We start from the raw sequence: 27,830 nt of genomic DNA, 5'->3' as shown, positions 1-27,830 counted from the left end.
ATGTATTAAATATTTATATGTGTGTAATGTAATAGACTGGAAACAACATGCATAACTCTTTTTTTTTTTAACATGCATAACTCTTAATGGGAGACTAGTTAAATAAATGATGGTATGTACATACAGTGAAATATTATAGTAAGGCTATAAAAACTAATGACAAAACCCTATGTGCTGGTTTGGGAAGATCTCCAAGATATCGTTAGATAACAAAAGAATACTATAGAATATTATGTATAATATGCTACCATTTGTATAAAAGATGGAGGGAAATAAGAAAATATATTCATACTTGCTAGTACATACTTAAGAGAACCTTGGAAGGGTATGCCAAAAACTAAGTGATATTTATGTCAAAGTATGAGGGACATAATAGGAGGGAGGCTTTTCCCTGAATACCGTTACATGCTTTTAAGATTTCTTAGCTATCTGAACATATTACTCGTGCAAAATACACCGTCCTTCCTCTCCTGCTGTTATTTGGAGTGTGTCTGAAAGGAGTCAGTCTGAAGATAAAGATAACACTCTAGAAAGGCAAAATGCACAGACAGTGAGAACCTGGATCCATAATGACATCACTGGGCTGTAGAATTAACCATCCCTCTCAATTCCCTAACCTGAAACTTTATATATGAAGGTATCTTTACTTATTTAAGCCATTTTGAGTAGGGTTATCTGTTACGTGCAGGTAAGGGCATCCTAACTGCTACACTAGTGTAATAGCTAAACCAGGCACCTACTTCGTTGGGTAGAGTGCATAAGAACAATAAGCACCTCTTTTTCAGACCCTGTACGTGCTTTACTTAGTCCTCCTCCTCTCACTGCTGCAGACACAATCTCCCCTTCTAGTCTTTACTATACATACCCTTTTACATTTAATTTCTCGTGTTGGGCGGGGGTTGGGGGTTGTTTTTGCTTATGTTTCCCCTACCTGACAAAACTCTTTCAGAATGTGCTTTATGAAAGATGAACAAATATCACCAAGGTCACCTCTCAGCTCACCTCATATGCCTCTATTAATTCTTGATTCTAATCTTTGCTAAGAAGGTAGCCAGACTGTACCAAAGTTACTTAAAATAATCAGTGAGGCAGAGACAAAACTATGTTTCACTAAGTCCCATTTTGTTTCCCTCTTCGTGAACACAAAGACTACATTTCCCAGCCTCCCTTGCAGTTAGGTTAAAGCCATGTGACTGGTTATGGCCAATGGGCTATATGTATGAAAATTCCAGGCCACAGCATATAAGAAGGGTGTGAGTTCTCCACACCCTCTCACTTCTCCTGTTATTGCGTGTTTCCCTGAAAATAAGACCTAGCCGGACAATCAGCTCTAATGCGTCTTTTGAAGCAAAAGCTTAATATAAGACCCAGTATTATATTATATTACATTGATTATATTATATTAATTTTTGCTCCAAAAGACGCATTAGAGGTGATTGTCCAGCTAGGTCTTATTTTTGGGAAAACATGGTACTAGTGAACATGTAGGCCTTGTATCAAAACAGCATAGCCATAGATGGAAACTAAATCTATGAGTCACCTTTTGAAGGTTGCTATCCTAGAGCACCACCAGACATATGTGAGGCCGGCAAAAAAAAAAAAAAAAAAAACTTTCATGGGATAAACTCCTGAGAGTCCCAGTTTTGTTCCATTACCAAGAGCCCAGCCTATCACATCTTGACTCAGTCAACCCTTCAATCAACAAAAACTTACTGAGTGCCTACTACATACCCAAGTCTATGCTACATGTAATGAAAGATACAGAAAAATGTAAAGATGTAAAATGTAAAATATTTTTACATGTAAAAAAAAATGTAAAAAAATGTAAAGATTTTTATTCATTGAGCAAATATCTATCAAGCACTGTGCCAGGCTTTGGTCCCTAGCTGAATCAGCTCCCTACTGATATTCTCTAAGCACAATATGTAGCATTTTTCTGCTGAATTTACTAATTTGTATGATTTTTTAATTCATGTCTGCCTCTCTCACTGAACTCAAATTCATAGCTCAAATGCACAAACTATGTGTTTCTTGTTTTTTTGTGTGTGTTTCTGCTACCATATTCCCAGTACTAGTGCTTGGTACATAATATGTAGGCACTCAATAAATATCTACTTAATGAAAGGAGGTTTCTATTTACCACAATATTTTTGCCTCCTTAATTATTTTTTATTAAGCTAGCAGGGAATTTTAATATTCTTGACTGTACTTAATATCATCACCTTGATTCAACTAACCTTGGGCTCACCGAAATAGAAAAGCAAAGCTTTCCTGATTTCAGCACATTCTTTACATGTCAGAAAACGCAGGAAGTTAGTGTATTTCTAGGACATAAGTATGAGGGATAAATAACTACGGCTTGTCCATTGTTTCACATGAGCAGGCCGGTGATGCAGGTGTATATTCCTTAGCAATTTCCTACTTCTAGAGGAGTAGGTTGGTCATGTGCTAATAACTGGAAGCAACATAAAGTATAAATCAGTGATTCTTTAGGAAATCTCATTACCATCAGATAGAAATCATGCTTTTTAAAAACCAAACTTTAAATTGCAATAAAACATTGAATGATTTAAAATGGGGAAAGGGGAGTACTTTTGATGCAATATTTAATGTAAATTTTTTTTGCCCACTTTGGCTTCCAATATAGTGATATGAAATACAAATTAGAAGTATCACTCTGTTTTTAGCAGCTCAAAGAAAAAATAAATATCTGAAATTAAATTTAAATGAAATGTTTACATTCCATTATCGTCTATTCTTTTGATTTTAGTAATTGGTCTGCTTGTTAATACACCATTCCTGACACACACCCACCATCTTAACCTCTAAATAACTTCCTATGTCCTATAATCCTCGGTATAGTTGGTAGTATAAAGATTAAAGATTAGCCAATTAGCCACCCACTACAGCCTGCTTAATCACATAATCTTTGAAATGGTCACAGAGCAGTGGAGTATGCAGTGATTTTTTTTTTCTCTTTACAGACAAAGATTTAACGAATTGTGAGACTGAGCAATGCTCTCAAATATAGAGCCACAGGGTTTTCAATCAGAAGCTGTGTCATTGCTTTATAAGTCACGGCTTGTCTTCTTCTAAGAGACATTGTTACACAGAGACTTCTTTAACAAGTTTCCAAATGCCCTAAATTAGTCAACCATTGCTTATTTAGACCAAAGTCTCACATCAAGGCTTTCTGCTTTAGAATAATGATCAGTAATCCGTAAGGTAAAACTAAGATTCCATCACATGACAGCTACACATTCAATGAGTGTGATTGCCACATTAATGTCTGTCTAAAGGAAATGCTAATCCAAACTGAAGTCTGACAATACTCTTCTCTCCTTAATAAGGCCACATATGAGGAGGAAGAGAAAAGAGGAGCAAAGGGAGGGGCAGAAGCACTCCTGGGAATGAGGGATGGGGAAAAGACAGAGAGGAGACCACGGGTTTGGGTGGAAGTGAGAGAGGAGAAGGAGTACACAAAGGAAAACTGGAAAGAAAGAGATAAGGGCTCCAGGTGGACAGCAAATCAACAGGTTCCAAGTGAGTCCTGGTCAGATAAACTGATCTGTGGGATTGCTGCCAACTGTCATGGGGCTTTGACCCCAGCTCTCCAACAGTAAATGTGTTGTGACAATCTAGCATTAACGACAAATGTGCCATAGAGAGCACATCTACAGCAATGCTCTTTTTAAGAGCTAATAAAGCTTTTGGCCAATGGGTTTCTGTAGGTCATGACCTAAAGGAAACACAGATGCCACCACCCCACTGTCCTCGAGTGACAAGGCAACCCATGTGGATATCAAGAATTACAAAAGCAACCAAAAATGTTGGAGGGATCCAGAGATTCGAGAAAATGAAAATGTTGGAGAAGCCCAGAACTAGGAACTGACTGAGCAAGACGGAGGAAATCTTTGAGTCACTGGAGATACCAGACTAACCGACCGGCAGAGAAGGAAATGAGGTTTTTCCAAAGATGGAGCTGAAAGATCCCTGATAGTTGGCACTAGAAATGACTAGGCAACCTGATAATCCGGAGGCAAGAGGGCAATGTTAAAGTGAGTCCAAACTGATCACTGTGTACAACTGAATTCAGATCTTCAGAAGGCCAAGTCCAAGCAGAAAAATTATTAGGGTATGAAAAGTTAGGAATGGAAGGGGAGGCCTCAAATGTGGGGATTAGGCGTTTAAAAAAGGCAAAGATAACACTGACATAGGCACGTGAGTAAAATCAAAGACCAGAAACTCTGACGCCAAATCTAACCTACTTCTAGCAACCTACTTTGACTTGAATTCATTCATTCACTCATCCATGAACTTAAACTGCACGCCTCCAGTAAGTCTACGATGGAGGACCCAGCTCTCCTCCTTGAAGAGCTGAGTCAACACTCTCTGGGAGACCATTTCACAGCCCTTGAACAGATGTCCCAGGGATTTCTCTACACAGTATTTGAGAATGGTTCTATGTAGTATGCACTTTCTTATTGATCAGATTCTGCTGCAATGACTACAGGATCTGCATTTTTTGGACAGTGATGGACCAACGTGTGTCCCCACAGAAATTCATATGTTGAAGTCCTAACCCCAATAGCTCAAAACATAACAATATTTGGAGAGGCAAATTTTTAAAGAGGCAATTAAATGAAAATGAGGTTATTAGAATGGGCCCTAATCCATATGACTAGCATCTTTATAAGAAGAGGGAATTTGAACCCAGACGCATCCAGAGAAATGACGACGTGAAGACACAGAGAGAAGACAGCCATCTATAAGCCACAGAAAGAGGCCGAGAGTAGATCTTTCTGTCACAGCCCTCAGAAAGAACCAACCGTTCTGATGGCACCTTGATCTTGGCTTTCTGGCCTCCACAACTGTGAGAAAACACATTTCTGTTGTGTAAGTGCCCGCAGTCTGTGGTACTTTGTTACAGCAGCCCTAGCAAACTATTACAGGCAGGTATATGTAGATATATTCCTGTTAGGGTGGGTACAGTGGGTCTAAAGAAATCCTAGACCAAGAATTCACGTGCCAGGCCACCTCCCATTCTTTTTCCTCTTTTCACCTGCAATAATTTACTTTCTTCATGGGGATTAGTATCTAGTTTCTTACTCTTGGCCAGACTCCACACAATCTGGACTAGATCATCACTGTCTATGTGATGTCCATTTTACCTTCTTCATTGCTCCGCAGGAGTCACTTCTACTCTACGATGCTTATATACTTTTAAACAGAATTCTTCTGGAAGCTTATTAGGAACTAGTCTAGACTTCTGTTCCTGAACAGAAAAGACAGAACAATATATATGCTTCCCTCAGTTTCATCTTGAGAGCATGTAAATAAGCCTGGTTTCCTGCATTACTTCACACCCTCGGGACTTTAGTTACCCTTCCTTCAGTTTCTCCTCAGTCTGGTCTCTCTGTACCCACGCTACCCCAGCTGTTCACCTTTAGGCCCACCACGTGCACCAGCCTTAAACACAGGAGTAGGAGGCAGTCCAATTGGTAGGACTTCAGAGGTCTCAGTAGGCCTCCACCCCAAACACCTCTGCCACCAACCTGCCTCATTCTCTATCATTCTCCCAACAATTAAAAAACTTGGGGCTCAAGGAGGCTTCTGCTAAAATACCTCCAGAAGATAAGTCATTGCCAGTCATGGATTCCATGGCAAGAATGAACGTGTGACTGTTTACTAATAAGACAACAAGCGGCAAGCCAGGCACTGAGGAAAGGGGACACAGGACAAGATGTGGAAGGGGAGAAAGAGAGGGCAGAGGTCCAGGTGCAAAACGTGGAACCGGAGGCCAGGACCCTCTTGAATGCTCAGGTGGTAGGACAGGAAGTTACAGGAGGTCTTCTGGAAACAAAGGAGGCAGCATGAACTCCCTCTACCCTGACGGTGGCACAATGCTCCAGGAATAACAGCTTATGTTTATAAAGGTTTTAGAGCTCACAAAGCCCTTCACATAAGTCACCTCATCTGGTCCAAACAACAACAAAAAAATTTTGAAGCCCAGGTGACCGAGCGACTGATAAGCAACAGAGCTGAGTCCATATAACTCCTGGTCCAGCTTTGTACGGTGCAGTGGTTAAGAGGTCACATCTAAAGACACACAGACCTAGAGGAAATCCAAACTCTGAGATGAATTAGTTCTAGAATCTGTGCAAGTTACTTGACCATTCTGAGCCTCAGTTTCTCTTCTGTAAAATGGGATGTTATAAAGATCTCCTGAGCAAAGGCCCATGAAGAGCTTAGCATAGTGCCTGGCACATAGAACACACACAGCACATGGAAGCCATTAGCTCTCATTGCTGGTACACTGTGACAGGGAGCAGTGGCTCTAACCTGCCACCTGTTAGAATCACCTGAGGAGTGTCCCCCAGCGTTGCTCCTACCCAGGCCTCTCACCAGACCAATTCAGACTCTGCAAGTATACGGTCGAGACACTTGTATTTCTTTTCTTTCTCTTCTCTCTTTCTTCTTTTTTTTTTATTTTTCATAAGCCTCTTGTGTCATTCTGATACAAAGTGCTGCAATTAAGAACAAATGATATAAAGCAGTATTTCTCAAACTTCAAGGTACATTCAAATCACCTGAGGATCTTGTTAAACTGCAGATTTGGATTCTGTAAGGCTGGGGTGGGGTCTGAGGTTCTGCATGTCTAACATGCTTTGGGATGACCCAGACACTGCTCACATACAGGCCGCACTTTAAATAGTGAGGATACCACAGGAGAAAAGAGGGGTGACAAGCGAGAGGGAGCCAAAACAACCCCAAAACCACAAAGATCTAATGAATACGTTGGCCCCTTCTGCATCATTGAAGAGCAATAAGCAGGGCCTGACACAGAGTAGACTCTTTTTGAACAGTAACTATCATGATTGTTGTAACGACCACCTCCACCACCACAAGGTACATTTAGATGTACCATCACTTCTCTACCTGTCCGCTACTCCCCCATGAAACTTGCTCCCAGACCTGCTCACTATGCTTTTCTTTAATTCCTGGACTCAAAAAACCTCTTCCTTCAGTACAAAGGCCCTTCTTGACAGACGGTACTCTCTTTTCCCCTTGGGTTCCCTTGTTCCTGTTTGATTTCACCAGCCCTGGATTCACCGCCTTCATCCACTCACTTCACTCCCGTATCCATGGGACCGCTTACACCAGAAAACTGCCAGGCACCACACTGAATCCACGGCCCACTGCAGGCTTCAGCACTGTTTACACATCCTGCCCAGGACACAACTCCTCCCTCACTGACTCCTTGATTTTATTTCTCCACAGAAACGACAGTGAGATTTCATCTAGCTTCCTGTAGTTCATAATCTCTTTCTGAAAACCTTAGGTCACATGCTCCTGAGAAGACTGGGACCAACAGGAAACTGTTTCACCCTCTTCAGCTTGCCCTAGGGCAGTGGTCTACAATCCTGGCTGCAGAATCACCTGGGACCACCGCTCCCCTTGAATTATCTGAGGCTAGGCCTGATAACGTGTGGCCAAGGATCAAAACCATTGCCCCTGGGAAACCCTATTACAGCTCATTAGGATCTAGGCAAGAGCAAACTGCCTCTCCATGATGACAGCACCGTCCCCCGAGAGGAAGACTGGGGAAAGGGAGTTTCTATCCTAAGCTCATTTCCTGCTGTGATTGTTCCCACAAGGACGTTGAGGGAGTTCTGGCAGCAGGGGGCGGCCAGCTCCAAAGATGTAACAATTTATGGTTTATTAACCTCAACCTGGGAAAGCTGGACCACTTCTCTGGGTCTTCCAGCAGAGCTGGGTACAGAGAAGCTGTCACCTCCTAAGAGCGTGAATCACTCACTGGCCAAAAACAGGGAGAAGGATCCAACTGCCACATTCCTCTGCCTCCCTAAGCCATAGACTACAGTCTACTGGGCACATTTTCTCAACGTGCCAATTAAAAAACAACATCTTCCCAGATAAGTATGTAATTTCAGGTGTTTAAAAGGCAGCTAACATAGCTGAAAGCTCAACCAAAGAACGCAAAAGAAATTTTCTGACTTCGTCTGTAGTCTACCTAAATATCCCTCTGCTGAGATGCGATTCAGCTGAACACACCAAGTGTACTAAACCTAGAAAATTAATGAAAACGAAATTGAACGGAAAATGATAGGCAAACACTAGAAATGAACACAATGTATTTTAGTAGTGAAACGAATGAAGCCATTCAGAGTACAGCTGTACTCTCTGCAGATAAATCTTCAGTCACCACGTAATCCCTGTAAATGAAAACATCGTACCTGATGAGATCTGGTTCTGCACCCTCGTTCTTAAAGGATGCCAGAAGTAGTCTCTCTCGAGTTACAAGATCATCCAATAGGTTCTGTCTTCGGTCTCCTTCGAGCTGTGTTCTGCAGACATCTTGTTAAGGTCCAACAGTGGAAGAATTGCCTCATTTTACCTATCACATTATTAAGTGAGCTCTCCAACTCAGCTCTCATTATTACAGATTCAAACCAATCTCATACAGAAAAGACCTGAACTACCCTTCTGCTCTGACCTTCGACTTCACTGATCCTCAAGGACCTTAACAGAACCATCGCAGGGGGTCTTATAAAACACTGACATAGATCAGAACACAAATTCCTTCATTGAGGAATACAGGAGGGAAATACTATTTTCCTCCCAGTGAGCAAGACTGAAATATCATTCCTGTCCAACAGGACAATCTGACTCAGTGATTCCTTAGGTTTTGAGTTATAAGTGTCAGTGGTCAAGGCTGTTTTCCTAGACTTAATACCCGAAGATACTCTGTTAAAAAGGGAGGGTGGGGGAAAGGTTACTATATTGCCCTTTCTTCGATGTTAACACTTATTAACACCTGGAATATATTTTGTAAAGTGCTGCTTCATGCAACAGATTCACTCTGAAAGTTGTAACCATCAGTTCATTATTTAATACATGGCATGATCTGTAATTGTGAAGAAAAGTTAAAGAAATAATCATATTTTAATGTGTTAATCTACTAAGCATGCTAGAGTAGGTGTCCAAAGCCTATTAGTCCTATGTTGACCACTATGTATGACCTTGAACCAGTTATTACACGTTTTTGGATCTGTTTCTTTATATATAATATCAGACAAACTCTAACACCTTTTCCTTACACCTTATAACAATTTATAAGTTACAGTTAAAAAAAAATCAGGACTAAATCCAAAGTTTTATAGACTAGCTTTCTTGAAGCAAACTACCCAAGTACTTCTAGGTTGTGCGTGGGGGGGAGTGTGTGTGTGTGTGTGTGTGTGTGTGTGTGTGTGTTAAAAAACAAAATAAAGGAACTGCTGATGGAGAAAACTTCTGCCATAAGGAGAACAAGTGGAGAAAGCTAATGAACATTTCTGAAAGGATACATCTGTCACAGACATAAAAAGTAAACACAAAACTAAGCCACCTCAACATGTTGAGTTTTATCTGGCTTTTACTTTTTTATTAAATGGCCTTTGTTTTATTGGAGCTGAAACGCTGGTGATTCCAAGCAGCCCTGACCACTATTACCTAGTTATAGCAAGACATTACTGAGACTGCTACTTTGGATTTATAGACATTTTTCTTTTTAAAAGAGGGATACCAAACACTGCATTTAGGCCCCCCAAAATTCTAAGAAACTGGCAGAATCAAGTAATTGCATCATCATTCCCTGGGTGGGAAAACTGCGGCCTAGTGAATCTATAACTTTTATTGCTAATTTTGAATAGGAAGAGCTGGCTAGCTAGTAAAACAGTAAATAAACCCATAAAAACATATCCCCAGTAACAGATAGTAGTTAGAAAAACCATAAATCTCCCAAACCAATGTAACCAAGCAGCGTTAGTGGCTTTAAATATTAAAAAAAATAATAATAAATGAATTCTGTCAACATTCCAGAATGCTATGGTAGTAAAATTACTACCACTATTTTTCCATTTCCTTCTTGACTACAGTCACTAAGTACCCCATCTTGGAAACCATTAAGTAGTAACTGTAACTAAGAAACAGTGGGCTTAAGTACTTATTTCCTCTGTATTAATAAAAGAGCCAAATATCAGCCTTTTGATCAATGCAACATCAAAAATAAATATTGATGCGTTTCAAATTTATGGTAAATTGTCAATAAAGCAGAAGGTTTTTCTTCTATCTAAAAGAAGTTCCTCACAAAACAAAAACAAAAATGACAGAAGCTATAACATAAATTATATACAACAAAATGGGAATTTTAAATTACAGAAACAATTATATCACAATATGAACTAGCCTTGTCTTCCTATATTCAACCTACTCTGGCATCCTATGTTTTTTTCAGTATCCAACCACCCAAACAAATGTAAGCTGAACTATATAATCCAATAATACAATTAAGCACAGATTTAACTGGCTCAAGGATTTAAACATAAAAAGTAAAATTACAAAAGTATCATTAGACAAAGATGTAGGAGAACTTTTCAACAATCTTGGAGTAGGAAAAATCGTTCTAATCAAGACTGAAAACGCAGAGGCCTTGAAGGAAAAGATAAATCTAGCTATACAAAAACTTGAAATATCTGCAAAATAAAAATTAAAACTGGCAAACTGATAGTGGCAAATAAAAAAAGGCAAAAGACGTAACAGAGCACAGAAAAAAGAAACACTAATAACTCTAATCAAACAAAAAACACTCAGATTTACATTAGTAAAAGAAATGCAAATTGAAATAAGATATCACTCGCACCTACCAGATGGGAAACTGGAAGGCAGTTCTGGAAAGAGCCCAGGAATCAGGCAGGCACTCTCAGACGTTGTTGGCGGGAACCTTCAACAGTTTCAACCAACTGCCAGACTGCCTTTGAAACATCTACCAAACTTTAAAAGACACATTCTTTCAACAGGAATTCCTCCTGCAAATATATGCATATTCACACACCTATACAAGGTATGATCAAAAACTACGGTGAACGTTTAAATTTAAAAAAAATTTATTACAGTAAAAAAACACATTGCCATTAATCCCCCTCAAAATACGCCCCCTTGCTTTGAACACATTCATCCCTTCGTTCTTGCCACTTTCTGAAGCAGTTCTGGAAGTCCTCTTTTGTGAGTGTCTTTAGTTGCGCTGTCGTGGCTGCCTCAATGTCCTGAATTGATTCAAAACGTTTTCCTTTCATGGTCATTTTGACTTTGGGGAAGAGCCAGAAGTCGCACAGTGCCAGATCTGGTGAATAATGTGGATGAGGACACACAACAGTGTTTTCATTTGACAGAAATTGCCGTACCAGAAGTGATGCATGACACGGAGCCTTTCGATTGTGATCACGAAATACAGTGAATGCTGCTTCCAAGTGCCATCCAATGGAAAGGCAGGGATCTTCAATATGGGAAGTGGCACGTCAAATCTTAGTGACAGTGTGTGACAAGTTTCAAGTTGTTCGGTGCAATCAGTCGAATGTGAGCTACAGTTGAGAGAAGGTGTGTTTTAAAGTGTGCCATAAATCATCTTCCACCATGACAATGCTCCACATCACACATCGCTTCTGGTATACGGCACTTTCTGTCAAATTAGAACATTACCATGTGTCCTCATCCACCTATTCACCAGATCTGGAACTGTGAGACTTCTGGCTCTTCCCCAAAGTCAAACTGATTCAGGACATCGAGGCAGCCACGACAGCGCAACTAAAGACACCCATGAAAGAGGACTTCCAGAACTGCTTCAGAAAGTGGCAAGAACGATGGGGTAAGTGTGTTTGAAGTGAGGGGGAGTATTTTGAGGGAGATTAATGGCAATGTGTCTTTTACTGTAATAAATGTTTTTAAATTTAAACATTCACCACACTGTTTGATCACACCTCGTACAAAGACTTAGGAACAAAGATGCTCACTACAGCATTATTTATAACAGCCAAATATTGTAAACATCCTAAAGTTCATTAATGAGGAAGTAGAGCATTTATACAGTGCAATGTTTTGCAGCCTAAAAGAGAACAGGGAAGCTCTTTATGTACCAAGGATAATGACAATTAACATTTCTGAGCACTTACTAAATGCTGACATGAATTATTTGATATAGAACAACTTCCAAAATGCAGTGTTAAACCAAAAAAATAATTTTAAAAAGCAGTAGCAGCTAAACAGGGAATAGTAGCATGCTCCAACTGCATTAAAAAAAAAAAAATCCAGATGGCCATGGATGTTGGTCTATACGCAGAAAATTTCTGGGAGGACACGCAAACAACTGCCTCTAAAGAGAGGGAACTGGGGATTCAGGGTGTGAAGGAAACTTACTTTTCATTGAAAATTGTTTTGTATTGTTTGACTCTACCATATGCCAACTAACAAAAACACAAGTTTCAAAACCATATGTGTAGTACGATCCCTTTATAGTCAAAAGATTTTTATATTTTCATATATATATATATATACACATATACATATACACACAAACACATATATATATATTGATACCTAGAAAAGTCTGGGATGACAGGTACCAACCATCAACACTGTTAACAATGAAGAATGAGATGGAGCTGGAAAGGATGGAGATAAGGAAGAGAGAGCAGCGTCACTGGTAAAAACTAACAATAAGAAGAATATGGGAAGAAAGCACTTTTAATAATGAAAACAATAAAAAAAGTTTCAAAATTTAGCAGACACTAGTTAGTTACAGAGTGAAACAAGTTAAGAACGGACTAACTCAATTAAAGAACATCATTTTCAAGAGCGGTATAACTTGGTGGTCACGTTTTCTAGATTAGCAACTGAAGAACATAATCACAGACCGTTAATGCTAGAAGAGGCCTAAGAGATCCAACTCTCTTGTTCTCCTGACCAGAAACTGGGCCCAGTGTGGCCGAGTAACTCAGGTGGTAAGGACAGCACTGGGCTAGAGTCACGGTCTTTCTGCTCTAAATCATGGCTTCCCCACTACATTGTGCTGGGCCTGACCACCAAGTGTTCCAGGGCTTCTCCACCCTGAAGTTCCCAGGACTGCTCACCTAACCTTGCCACCTCTTGGCTTCTCTTAAAAACAGTAACATTACTGGTAATACTAATTCAGAATATTCCAAGAGACTCCCTGTAAATGTAGGAAAATTAACCAACGGTCCACTAGGAACACTCCACTTCTTTCTTTGATTTTCGGTCTATTGAGAGAACAGAGCATAAGGAGATTGGGAGGGTAGAAGGAAGGACAAGAAATAGATTAATGGCCCTTCTGCACAGCACACGGACTATATAGGGGCTATTGCTAACAGGAGGTCAGAGAATCATCAGAGTCCACTGCGTGTATGTGGACTCATGGTAACTCGGGGCCATGGGGACAGGGTAAGGAAGGACATGTAGGAAATAAGGCACACAGTCAGTGGCCAGTGCTGGCATCTCCTCTTTCACCAACATGGTGAATAACCAAGAAAGAAGGTCAAAGAACAGACAAATAAGGAAAAGGAAGCTCTAACTACCATAGTCCTTTGTCATTAGCTAGAATGATCTTACATGTAATTATAGCCAATTCATGGAATTGTAAGGCTGTAAATGAAATCAGATCTTGATTTCATATGACTACTACCAATGTTCTTAAGCCCAGCTTCTTTGCTATAACCTGGTAAGCATTTTGAACCTAAAATGGTGCTGGACCCATAGAATGCCCTACCCCACACCAGTTCCTGGATTTTCTCTTTATTTGGTAGAAAGCTTAAGAATTTAGGCAAGTCTTCCCTGTAAATTAATTGCTTTGGAGAAGGAAGAAGTTTGTGGATAATTACTTCCTGGTGCCGTAACAAAACTACATTAGACAGTTTAGACCCCTAGCAGCATTTTTCTGGCTCACATAGCATTTCAATTTTTTTTTTTTTTAAGTTAACAAACTCTACTGAATCTCTGTTTTGTACAGGCCAGGTCCTGACCTTTCTCAAAGCACTGATTATATTTTACAAGGACAATTTTCATACTATCATTATCTGTGTGTTATGATATAATCTCCGTACATGACTATAAACTCTGTAAGGACTACCTATAAATGCTCAATGGTACCAGCAACTTTTACAATAATGATATAATAAGTAGCAGCTAATCCTCAAGGAGGGCTTAATATATGCAAAGAACCTTCTATGCATTAATTTAATCCTCACAACAATCCTGTAAGTCAGGTGTACTTTTGTTACCCCTTTTTTAGCACAGATAAGAAAAATGAAGCTCAAAGAGGTTAAGTACCTTCTACAAGGTTACACAGTAAATGTTGATAACTACCTTTTATTCAACACCCACCATTGTGGGGATCCAATCCTGTGAGGTGCTTTAAATATGTTTTCTTCAACTTTCACAATAACTCGCACAGTATGACTATTCCTACTCTACTGAAAATAAAACTGAGGTCAGGGAAGGCTAACCTGCTCTCTGGCCTTGAGGAAGTAGCAGAGCTGGTCTTCAGTCTTCGTTCTGATTTTGTAGCCCGTATTGTTCCCACTGTACCAACAGTGTTCAGGCTTTTGAATTTCATGGAGCAGAAATATTTCCAAACCAACTGGGGGAGGAGGGCGACTTACATAAAGTTACCAGTTATACATTTTGCCTACGCATATACATATGGCTGTTCAAAAACACCACAACCGACTAAACTACCATCTACTTTTACTACCATAGTGAGAAAATAACGAGATGTTAACACCAACAACTAGAAAGAACCACGTAACAGAAAATTTCTGCTGACATAAACACTATCGTGTCCTTACTTTTGCACATCACCAGGTACCAGTGAAAACTATCTCGGACCGTTTGAGATCCACTTCACCTCCACCGGACCCACGAAGAGCTATCACTAAAATCTATTCAGTTAGCCTCTCCTCACCGACATTTATTAGGGTTTGTTATAAGGTAATCACTGCATCTATCTATCCACCTACCTCTCTATCTACCTATCTTTTCCCCCAAAATAAAGTGGAGAAATGTTGCAGATTTTTAAAAACTATTTCTACAGAACTTCTCCCAAGACAACAAAATACCTTTTGATACTGAATCCCTTTGTAAAGAGATTTTTTTTAAATTCTCTTTAAAACAGCAAAACTGCTGCCTTTGAAAACCCAAGCTTCACGAAAAGCCAATCCTACGAGTAATTTCAGTACTGCCTGAAATGTCACACGTAGCCTTCAGTAGCACACACCTTTTCTTACCTGGTGAGGCAATTATAATTCCCATCTCAAAGAAGCACTGTGAATAGAAGTTAATGTTTTTCAGCAATTTTAAACTCTCTGGCTGCAAGACTTTGGTTTATGAATCGCAAACTAACTGATTCAATAGCACAGAACTTTCATTTTAATTTCACATTTATTTTTGCCAGGAGAGAAATACTTTTTCAGGAAACAGCAATAACATCTTATGCCTGAACTCCACGAATTTAATTGTCTGGAAGGCATTTTCATAGGACTTATCTTTCTGGCAACTCCTAGTGTTCTTTGGAAAGCTTCACGAATACAGAAAGGCATAAATTTACTCAGTAAAGTACCATAAACTCTCAACTACCCGACACAGTAAGGAAATGTGGTATTCAAATACTCACATTAAAAAAGGCACCTCACATTAATTATGCCTCACAAAAAAGGATTAAAAAGTCACTCTATTGACGATTTATGGACAAAAATTTTTCTAAGAATTACAACATCATAAAGTATACCTAATAAACCACAGTGAACACTGTTTAATCTTTCTGATGATTAAGAAGGGTTTTGAGGATTTGCACGATAAACAGGATTTGTCTTGGCACTATAGCAGCATGCCAATTAATGGGGAATTCTAGTTGAAGGCATGCCAGGTGACAGCTGACTGTATTATTTTTACTAAAGTAGAATTCAGCTTTTAAACAACTGGCGGTGGGGCCAGACAGCCCTGCATTTGAATCCTAGCTTTTCCGTTTCCCAGCTGTGGGGTCTGGGACAAGTCAGTTAAGCTCTCAAAGATTCCTCTCCTCAGTGTAAAAACCTCCTCTGTTGGAATGCTGGATTCCCTTTCCAACTCCATCCGTGACTTGGGGTGCAAAGTTCTTGGGGTGCAAAGTTCCACCTGGCCTCGATACTTTTTTTGTAAGGAAGGGAGGGAACCACCAAAACAAAATAACAATATGAGGTTATTAGGACTGACAGGTTACTATCTGCTATATCCTAAATCCAGAGGTTAACTGCCATAGAATTATTTAAAATATTTGGGAAGAGGAGTATCGGGGAAAGGAAGATGTGGGGAATAGAAAGAGAATTAAAAACAGGGCTTCATAACATAGAAACTACCTCCTTTCCTTTCTATCAAAAGAAATGGGCTCCCTGAAAATACATGGGTTTGGAGTGCCCCCGTGAGGTGGATTATCTGAATTTCATCCTTAGTAGTGGTTGCAGTTCCAGGAGAAATAGACCCCATTGTTTGAAAAAATACATCGGATTTTTAAGAAAGTTGTTATATTACAGTTGAGTTTTTTTTATTTCTCCTAGGAAATTCTAAATTATCCTCATTAAGGTACTTAAATATTTTCATAATATATTTAATAACTGTTTGGTATTTGTAAACGTTTAGTGCTTAATTCAGCAAATTCTGAGATGACCACAAAACCAGTGTGAGATTTCAAAGATGGTCAAACTGCAACCATGCAGAAGAAGAAAGTCAATTATTACTGTGGCGTGCTTAGTACTCTCTATGATTAATAACTACCAAAAATTATTAATAGAAGAAAGTAAAAGTTCTTAATTTATATCTTTCTTGCCCTATAGGTTTAGCACATAAATATTATAAGATGAATAATAATCAGCTTCCTTAATGGAAGTTGGCAGATACACAGCTGTTAATATTGCATCATGTGATGGCATTTAGTTACCTTTTTAATATATGCGCTTTAGGTAACAAAATGAGTTCGCACACCCTGACCTCACGTGCAGGCTTTCTAATACTTAGAACTGAAAGTGGAGAAAATAACCCCACTAATCTAAAACTACGTTAAGTCTATATATTGAGTTGTTGATTCTGATAAAATAAAAACTCTTTATATAATAGACCAACTGTACAGTAATAAATGATACCATATGGAGGGTAAAGTTACAAACTAAATGTATCAGAATATTCTAATTATGTTAAAAATAAGGTCCTGGTTGCTTATTGAAATTAAACTTTTATTTGAAACCTTAGTGGGTTAATAACTGACTATTTGGAAAATCATACAACTAATCTAAATGAACCTCCCTGGTGACATAAAGGGGTTACACTTGGAGAAAAATACTTTTTAAAACATTTTCTATTGTTTTATCTAAAAAACTGTATTCCTACATTTTCCCATACTTAAAGTTAGGCAGTAACACCTATTTCCTGAGATACTAAAATATGGGCATTTGGTATGAACTACTGACCATTTAAAGAAATGATTCAACAACACAGATGGACCTAGAGGGTATTGTGGGTATTGTGCTAAGTGAAAAGAGTCAGAATGAGAAAGACAAACACCATATGATCTCACTTATATATGGAATTTAAAGAATAGAACAAATGAGCAAAGAAAATAGAAAGGAAAAAAAAAAAGAAATGAGAGAGGTCCAGTTTTGAGGTCAGTTTTCAAACTAATATAAAATCAGGTTTAAAGGATTCGTTCAGATAACGGACCACAAGTCTTTTGCTAAATTGATCAGATTATGAATTTCTAAAAACATGTTGTAATACTTGACAGTGTTGGTGGAAACTTGAGATAATGGCACAACGTCCTTCATGCAAGTGGTACCAGCACCCCCACAAAACTCCCAAACCAGAGGCAGTGTCTGTACCTTACGGAAGAATAATAAAGCAAACAAGTCACATCGCAATAATGTACATAAACAGGAAAAAAAGAAGATGTATGGTTTCTACGGGTATTGGCCTCTTGAAAAAGAAAATGAATCATTCAAAACTCTGGAAACTCCAGAAGCAGAATCACAGCTCAGGATTACCATGGAAGTTTCCCTGTGGGAGCCGTGGCTGAGCATCTTCAAGGCAGTCTAACTAGGCAGCAGTGCAGGGCTCTATGTAAATACAGCACTGACAGAAAGCATTAACTTCCTGCACTTGTAAAGGTTACACCCAAATAAGCTAATTCCTTCAGTATGTCTTGCTTCGCCAGCATATTCACTGTAAAACATGTAACAGACACTTAAAATAGAAATCGAGATTACAGGCAATATTTTGGAAACCAGGTCTTCCTCAAGCTGTGGAAAAATCTGGGTGGCCCAGATTCCTTCCTTTCTTAAAATAAGACTGTTTTTCCTCCCACTCTAGAAAAGAGGTGGAAATGTTTACATGGATACATCTGATGTGTTGACACAGCTCTTAGCAATAAGTCCTTCAAAAGGGCGATCTTTTCCTTCAGATTCTGCAACAAAGCTCTGATTGTCACCGTAAGCTGAAAAGAAAAGAACACATCCTAAGTATGCTAGTCCAGAGGTACAGAATATACTAAAAACATCATGTAAACACTGCTTTACATACTATGACTTAATCAAGGAAGGACTGGAAGAGGTGCCTGGCCTCCCAACGACAACCTCAGGGTTGAAGGAATCTTTTTTTTTTTTAATTCAAGTTTATTGAAGTGACAATCGTTAGTAAAGTTACATAGAATTTCAGGTGTACAATTCTGTAATATATCATCTACATAGCCCATTGTGTGTTCACCACCCAGAGTCAGTTCTCCTTCCATCACCACATATTGGATCCCCTTTACCCTCATCTACCACCCCCTTCCCCCCTTCCCCTCTGGTAACCACTAAACTATTGTCGGTATCTATGAGTTTTTGTTTCTTCTTTTGTTTGTCTTGTTCTTTTGTTGTTTTCAGCTTTATATAACCCATATTAATGAAATCATACGGTTCTCGACTTTTTCTGTCTGAATTATTTTGCTCAGCATAATAATCTCAAGATCCATCCATGTTGTCGCAAATGGTACTATTTCATCTTTTCTTATGGCACAATAGTATTCCGTTGTGTATACAGACCACAACTTCTTTATCCAGTCATCTATCAAAGGATACTTTGAAGGAATCTTAAAGGTGGCCTGGTCCAGCCACGTACATGTTTGCACCCTCTCGACCACCTGATCAGGTGGTAAGCCAGTCCATACCTGAACACTGACCTGTCACTTTGCCCTCACAATCTGTTGAATTCTGTCCTCTGAGCATCTGCACTCTGATCCTATTTGTCTCCCTTACAGCCATGCAGGAAATTGTGTTTCCCAGTCTTCATTCACCAGCGAAAACCCAACGATACACTGAACTCTTCTTCAAATGACAAGATGTCAAGTCCCATCGCCGTCCCAGCCAGTCTTCTCTAAACACACTGCTATACTTATAACTCACTTAAAAGCTTTATAGCAAAGTGGCTTTTTTTATACGAAAGGAATGTTAACCATACATAATTCTTTTTCCAGGATTGTGTGAATTTTTTCCAATCATTCTACAAACCCAGAGGAAATTTTTGTTTGTGACTCTAAGTGCTACCTTAAAGGATGGAAGAGGGGTGGGGAGAGAGAGAGAGCCTCTCAGAAATACGAAAAATAAAATTGCCCATTAAATTAAACATAGTCAATCAACCATGGATGAAATCAGAGATGTGTTTAAAAAGATAGACTATGACAGGTTTCATTTGTTATCTTGTTAAAAGTAGCAATTATACAACTACACTAAAGAAAAAAACAGCAGAACACCAGAGGATGGCCAAGGGCTACACATCAAGTAACCCTCAAAGGTATCAACAGCCAAGAAAAGTCTAATGTCAACTATTCTAAAACCCTTGGGAACCACAGAAAAACCACCCACAATGTTTATGGGGAAACACTAAGGAGGGCGGATTTCTCCTCATTCAAGAAATAAAGAGCTAAACAAACAAAAAGAGCTCACCACCACACACACACACACACACACACACACACACACCCCCCCCCAGGCCTAAGAAGGCTCTACAAAAATAAAGACCAAAAGCATTCAAGAGATGAAAGAGTATGTAGCCATTAAAAAAGTATGACTGAAATCTAAATTTGTTAACATAGAAAGATATCCATCATAATTTATTAAAGGAAAAAAAAATCAAATCATAAAATGAAATGTCACCCACACAGGGGAAAAAAACAATCCAGGAACGAAATACATCAAAATGCCCAGCGTGGTTATCTCTAAGTAGTGGGATTTCTTAATGATTATAAGAAAATGACTGCTTTTATAATCAGGAGAAATTTTCTGTTATTATAACAGAAACTTTCCACAACGTAGGAAAAACAGGAATGCCTAATTTATATTTTAAGCTAATACATTCTGGTAACAAACAATGACAGAGATAATGGAAAAAAGGAAATCACAGGCCAATCTCCCTTAAGGATTATACATGTAAAAGTTTTTTTAAAATATTAGCAAAGTAAATTCAGAATTACATAAAAAAAAATGGCAATCTATGATCACCAAGTAGAATTTATCCTAATAATTTAAGAATAGTTTGATGTTAGAAAAATCTAATAATAAAACTAACAATTTTAATGATTAAAAATAGAATAAACATATGATTAATACAGCATGAGGGAAATTAAAAACAAAACAAAGAGAGAAAACTGAATGGAACACTACTGCCTTAACCGCAATGTTATTTAACTTTGGTCTAGAAATTCTAACCCATGCAATAAGACAAGTTAAAGAAATACATAAGGGCTAGAAAGGAAATGAAGTTATCGTTATTTACAGATTAATAATTATCTATTTGGGAAAGTTAAGAGAAGCATCTGAAAGATCACTATAAATAGGAAAAGAATTCAGTATACAGATCAATCATAAAATGAAAAAATCAAGGGCTTTTGTAAATGCAGTAATATCTAGGGATAATTTTTTTAATTATTACTTTTCAAACATCATTAATAATTTCAACAAAATCAAAAAAATATCTAGCACAGTACCTGGAACATAGTAACTACAGGAAATACTGCTGAATGAGTAAAAAGTAATAAACATTCTCCAACTTAATCTATATGTTCTCCAATTTAATCTATAAATATACTTAAAACACATCCATTCGAAATTCCTTTTGGAGTTCTTTTATTGTAGAGTAGGTGGTAATTGAAGCACAGCAAAAATTCTTTTTTTATGAAGCTTTGAAAAACCTCTTGAAAAGAATAATAAATGAAGAAAAATATAGAAGAATCACGAACAGGTGTAATAATAAAGGGGGCCTTAAGGAATCAGATATTAAATCTTTATTTAAAAAAACTACAAGAATTTGATGCCAGCGGTTACTAACAGCTTCATTAGTGCAACAGAACTGAGGGTCCAGAAACAGTGCCGTAGGGTAAAAACTCAGTGAACAAAATATGAAATATCTCATACCTTGGGGGAAGGGAATTAATAATTAAGCAAATGGGAAAAAAATAAAATTAGCTGCCTACAATACACCAAAATAAACTTCAAATATAATAAATATTTATGTGTCTTTAAAAAAATAAAAACAGAAAAAAAGCTTAAAGAAAATTTAGATAATTAGGTAAAATATTTATATAATCTCTGGCTGTAAATGGTCTTTCTAAGGATTACCTCCCCTCTTCCTATAAGACCACAAATGAAAATACTGATCATTTCAAATAAAATTCAAAAACAAGTACATGTTTTTAAAAAGTCATGTATTAAATCAAAAGCCAAATTAATAGAAAAGTATTTGTATCAAATATGCCAGATCAAGATTTAATATAGTTAACATATACATAAAGAACATTTTGAAATTACAAAATAAGTTAGGTTAAGGATTTATACATATAGTCAATTCATAAAGAAAGAAATACATATATCCAATAAATATATAAAAGATGTTCAACAATATTAAAAAAATGCATAGTAAACTATAGCATATTTTCGTCTAAGAGTGAGATTTTTTAAAAGATAATCAGAAATGATGAAGAAACATAATTCTGTAATATATACATATATGAGTATGTACTCATATATGTTCAAAAGGCTTAAAATTTTATACAACCTAAATCCAGAAAGCCTACATTGAGGAATTCAATCTGGGCAATAATCTAGGCACACTGAAAACTCATTTATAATTAGAAATAATCTCACTGCCCACGAAGATGATACTGGTTCAATGAATCAGAGATCTAATTGTAAAAAAAATGAAAATACACGTTTACTAAAAGAAAACAGGAATGAATTCCTTTATAACTTTCAAATATAAAATCTCTGAGTGAAAACAGAGAAGCAATTAAAAACTGATAGTCAACTTCATTTGAAAAAACAAACCTTTCACGTGACAGTAGATACCACAAGCAAAGTCAAACAACAAATTATAAAAGAGAGGAAATAAGTACACTATATCACAAAAAGCTAATTTCCCTAATACATAAGGATCTCTTAAAGATTAAAAAGACCAAGAATCCAATTAAAAAATGGACAAAAGACAAGTAGTTCACAGAAAAATCTATTTAAATAGAGTTTAAACATGGGAAAATATACTTCACTTGATTCATAATACAAAAACTGCAAATTTAAAACTATGAAATATTCTCTCTCTCGTATCAGATTGGCAAAAATTCAGAAGATTGACAATACCCTGTTGGCCGGCCTATGAAGAAACATAAACTCATGCAGTACTGGTAGGGGGTGCCAAAGGTGACTACCCCTCTGGAGGGGAACTTGGTAACAAGTAAAAAAAAACACATGCCCTGGTTCTGAGAAGTCACCCTTAAAATAGCCACTTCCACAAATACAAAGAAAAAAAAGCACAAAGCTATTTATTGCAGCATTATTCATAACAGCAAGAGACGAAATAATCTAAATGCCCATCCTTAGGAGACAGATCAAATGAACTAAGGTACATCTACACCCTATAACATTGTAGAGCCCTAAAGATGAACGAAGATCTCAATGGATTATTAATATGGAAAGATTCCTACGATACGTTATTAAGTAAAAAAAGAGCAAGATACAAAAGAGTATTTTTTGTTTAAAAGGAAGAGAAATAAAAATGCGCGCGTGCACACACACACACACACACACACACACACACGCTTATTTATGCAAAAAGTAATACAGGAAGAATAAACCAGAAATTAACGAAAATGGTTTACCTGTAAGAAGTAGGTGAAGGAGGGGTGCAAAAGACTCAGATGGGAATAAGACTTTGAGTGCACTTTTGCATATAATTTTGACTTTTTCACAATGTAAATGATTTACATATTTTAAGTTAAATCAACAAGGTGAGGGGAAAAAGTAAATCCTAAAAATGAATATAAACAGAAACAAAGGATAACATAAGACACAGAAAAAAACAATCAATTTTTACATTTTTAAATGTAACATGTAAAAGAGACTATTATTCTTTTGGTGAAAACAGATACTCAAAGAAGTGAGGACACTGCCTCTGGTCCTACAAAGCCTAAAAGATTTAGATCCGGGGGGCAAGTGTACCAACTCTAGAACTAGACTAAAATTGTTAGAAATTTTTAAGGTAAAACAGAAAAAATTAAAGAGATGTCATGCTTCATTTAGTCTCAGTCGTCAAGTAATTATTCATTGTTTTGTCAATTCATGGTTGTAAAGTCAATGCAATATATATAAGCATATAGGCCATTACACCCACATGCCTCAGAAACAGGAGGATTTTCAGACCTCAAAGCTCAAACAAATCATTTTAAGTACTAATTTCTCCTGGTCCTACCTTGGTTGTACTTTCACCATTTCTTTCATACTGATTTCGTTGTTGAATTTTCTCAGCAATTTCCTGTGCAATTTGGCAAGTAGAATCGTATGTGGAGAACCTGTATCAAAGTCATAAAGAGAGAAAAATGTTTAAGGTTCTAAAAGAAATTATATATATTCATGTATATGAAAAAAACAGCAGGTGACACAAGACATCACATAATTAAGAAAATAGAAGGGAGGCTCAAAAGGAAAATTGGATCCTGTCCCAGCTCTGCCACGTCTCCTCATTTTCTCCTCCATACTGTCATCTATAAAAAGAGGAGCTTAGGTCTGGCTCTGTGGTTCCAAATCACACACAAAAATCAATAAGGTATAATACACCTCCCACCAAATGAGAGGTGTAAATACTAAGCATTTCTGGAGTTCCGAAGTGACAGAAACTACTGTTGGGCAGGCACACGGCCTGTGACAGGGCTGAGGCACCAGGTTAAAGCAGGCCTCGCCTTCTGACAGGAGGGAGGAGCACATTCAGATGTGGCAAAAGGCACCAGGAGTCAGCACAGATGGAAGGAGCAGAGTGTGCCTAGCAGGTCAGGCTGAGTGGTGGCCCTGCGTCGGAGGGAAAAGGGTAAAATAGTTGAGAGTGGAAGCTAGTTTCTGACAAGCCTTGAACACCAGCCTACTCAGATTATAACTGTAAGAGAATTTCAGAGCTGTAGGGACTACTTTCACACAGAAAGTGAGGTGTTGAAGACGTCTTACCCCCAATCCTCAGGCTCTCACTTTAGCCATAAAGAGCAATGGTTCTGAAACTTTGCTACATGTTGAAATAACTGGGGAATCTTAAAAAACAACAGCAACAAAAAAAAAAACAACACAACAATTCCTGGCTCCCATCCCCAAGCTTTCTGATTATTGGTATGGGGTTTGACCTGGACATGAGGAGTTGCAAAAGCTCTCCAGGTGGTTCCAATTTGCAGCAAAGTTTGGGAACCACTGGCCCAGCGGTAATAAGCAACCTTATCATGGTGTCAGCATACAAATGCCTCAAGCACTAGTTTAGGAAAATTAACCTGAACTCCATTTGCATAAATAATTGGTAAGGAGAGAAGAGTGGCAGCAAAGAAAAGTAGAAGACATCTCCAGCTATTCAGTTACATAACCAGTCCTGCAAGGCATAAGGCTATAAAGGATTGGACTATGGTTGAAACAGACATCATAAAAGAGATTTAAAAGGAAAAAAAACGATTGGTGAATAATCTGACAAGAGGAGTGAAGAAAAAGTGGATAGTTAGAGTTTTCAGGGCTGAGTAATGCCATGACAGAGACTGAAGAAATGGAAAGGAAAGAATACAAGAACTTTCCAGACTATGAGTTGGGCCTTGTTCTAGCACGAAAATACTGACTGTATAGTTAAATTGATATATGTGGGGCCGGCCCGGTGGCTCAGGCGGTTGGAGCTCCATGCTCCTAACTCCAAAGGCTGCCAGATCGATTCCCACATGGGCCAGTGGGCTCTCAACCGCAAGGTTGCCGGTTCAACTCCTCGAGTCCCGCAAGGGATGGTGGGCTCCGCCCTCTGCAACTAAGATTGAACACGGCACCTTGAGCTGAGCTGCCGCTGAGCGACCAGCTGGCTCAGTTGGTTGGAGTGCGTCCTCTCAACCACAAGGTTGCCGGTTCAACTCTCGCAAGGGATGGTGGGCTGCGCCCCCTGCTACTAGCAATGGCAACCGGACCAGGAGCTGAGCTGTGCCCTCCACAACTAAGACTGAAAGGACAACAACTTGACTTGGAATAAAAGTCCTGGAAGTACACACTGTATCCCAATAAAGTCCTGTTCCCCTTCCCCAATAAAATCTTTCAAAAAAAAATTGATATATGTGCAAGATGTATATTAAAATACACTGGAAAAAAAGTTATGGAGAACAGAGATGAAACATGAATGGCAAAATATTGATAATTCCAGAAGTTAGGGGATGAGTATAAAGGAGCGCATCATACTATTCCATTTTGTGTATTCATTATCTTTCATAAAATTTTTAAAAAGTAAATAGACCAAAATAATCCAGTGTTCACTAATGGTTTTGTATTAACAAAGGTTGCAAAAAATTAAATAAAAAAATAAGTCACTTCAACCAGAATATACAACTATTAAGGTTTAACTGTATTTTTTCCAGAAATAGTATATCATCAACAAATAAGCTGCCTAGCAAGTAAAGCTACTGTTTCCGCCGAAAATAAGACCTAGCCGGACCATCAGTTCTAATGCGTCTTCTGGAGCAAAAATTAATATAAGACCCAGTTTTATATAACATTATATTATATTACATAAGATCTGATCTTATATAACAGTAAAATAAGACCAGGTCTTATGTTAATTTTTACTCCAAAAGACTCATTAGAGCTGATGGTCCAGCCAGGTCTTATTTTCAGGGAAACACGGTAGTTAACTTTCTCAAAGAACCAGCTCAGAGACAATAATCACTCACAACTTCTACTATACAGTGAGTTTACCACTTGTTTTGGTATGCCATTAAAATATTAACTGCTATATTCGATTTCTAAACATTAGAACACTACTCAGGAGTGAAGCATCACTGACCTATGACTTTCAATAGCACGAAGGCAAAGCAGTGGTAGAGTCTGTTTTTATAGGTTTTTCAAAGTCCCCGTCCATACTACTTTCTACCCTCCAGATCAGCAACCCGCTTGGCAAGGTAACAGAAGAGTTCCCCCATTGTTTCACCTTCAACAGTCAAATGAGAAAGCCACTGAGTCAAGCTACTTGAAAGTAACAGGAAAAATTAAAAATGTTTTTTCAACATTCACTATGGAAGAGCCTTGGAGTCCAGGGATAGCTTCCACCAATCTAAATGGATAACCTGAGGCTTCTCCCTTGTGCGAGCTTTATATCTTACCTTATGTGTAAAGTGAGGGAGTTAGCTTCCAGGAGGTAGAGGGCAATTTAGCAATATGTACCACAGGCCTTAAAAATGTTCATCTCCATGACCCAATAGCTTGACTTCTCAAAAGTGAGCCAAGGAAATAAGAGATGGAACAAAGGGGCAGTCTTTGCAATAGTTAAAAACATAACAAAACAAGCTCTATTGCTACAAAGGAGTACAAAGAAGGGAATAAAGTGTGGCTATTCATATGCACTCTTATGCACCATTAAAAAAAATTTTTCAGTAAATATTTCACAATATGGAGAAATGTTCCCTGTTTTGTAAACCTATACACACATATATTACATAAAGTAATAAATTCATTTTAAAAATCAATAATTGCTATTATTCCAAATGATAAAGATGTTAATTTTTTTTTGTCTGCAAATATTCAGCATTTTCTAAATTTTCTATCAGGGAATATACGTTGTTAAAATTAGGTGGGAAAAAAATTAGTGTTAATCAACTAAGCCATTGGCCCAGATAACCTAGATCTCAGGTTATAATAGTCCACTTTGATGTTGCAATCCCTTCTCCTAATATCCAGACTGTCTGCAACTTAAGCAATTATAAACTATATTAGAAATATCAACATAAGACATATACTCCAACAAGAACTTTATAGAACTATATGTTTTAAATTATTAAACAAAGGGCTCAAGTCCGATATGCTATAGCAATATGTTCCTTGAGATCAGAACTTTTGTCTTTCATCATTCAATTCTTGGGACTTAATTACTGAATGATCCTTATCAGCTATTGTTTCACTGCAGCGGTTGCTACCATAGAGTCTTCATGACATTGACTCAGGTAAGGGGAAAGTGCCTTATAAACAAATGCGTAATTTCCCTCCCAGATTCCTACAAGTTTTTTGAAGGGCCCTCAAGATCTAGGTCCTCGCGCCAACTGGCTGGTGACTATGGATTCTGAATCTCGGTTTCTCCACCAGTGAAATAAAGGGGTCCACCAGGTGCACAGGCATCACGCAAAGAGATTATTACTTCTACTTCACTTTCACAGGAATCCTTGGAAACCGGCACAAACAGCTCCACAACCAGGATGGGCGGGAAATCCCGGCAGCGGGATGCAGCCGAGAAGGACCAGAGAAGTATTCAAATTCAGCACTAGTACTTGGTTCCCCAAGGGTCGGATCTCCTGCCCCGACCACCCCAGCAAACACTGACGGTGGCGGGATGCGGCAGACTCCCCCTTGGCAGGGGTTGGGATCCTTGCTGCCCCTCCCCTCATCCCG

General features: G+C 38.2%; 1 protein-coding gene across 6 annotated transcripts in view; it reads right to left on the bottom strand.

The window, feature by feature from the left end:
* STX8 (syntaxin 8) overlaps nt 1-27,830 on the bottom strand; it is a 236,317-nt gene that overhangs the window by 208,227 nt on the left and 260 nt on the right. For all 6 annotated transcript variants that reach the window (XM_033091721.1, XM_033091720.1, XM_033091719.1 and 3 more), the window contains exons 2-4: nt 23,647-23,746; nt 18,270-18,364; nt 8,259-8,369 (exon numbers count right to left, since the gene is read on the bottom strand). In XM_033091721.1, the coding sequence (XP_032947612.1) occupies nt 8,259-8,369; nt 18,270-18,364; nt 23,647-23,746 (306 nt within the window). The remainder of the gene's footprint in view (nt 1-8,258; nt 8,370-18,269; nt 18,365-23,646; nt 23,747-27,830) is intronic.

This window comes from Rhinolophus ferrumequinum, chromosome 21 (assembly GCF_004115265.2).
Source record: "Rhinolophus ferrumequinum isolate MPI-CBG mRhiFer1 chromosome 21, mRhiFer1_v1.p, whole genome shotgun sequence".
In the NCBI taxonomy this organism is placed as follows: domain Eukaryota; kingdom Metazoa; phylum Chordata; class Mammalia; order Chiroptera; family Rhinolophidae; genus Rhinolophus; species Rhinolophus ferrumequinum.
The sequence above is the reverse complement of the archived record's forward strand: the minus strand, read 5'-3'. Positions and strand labels throughout refer to the sequence as shown.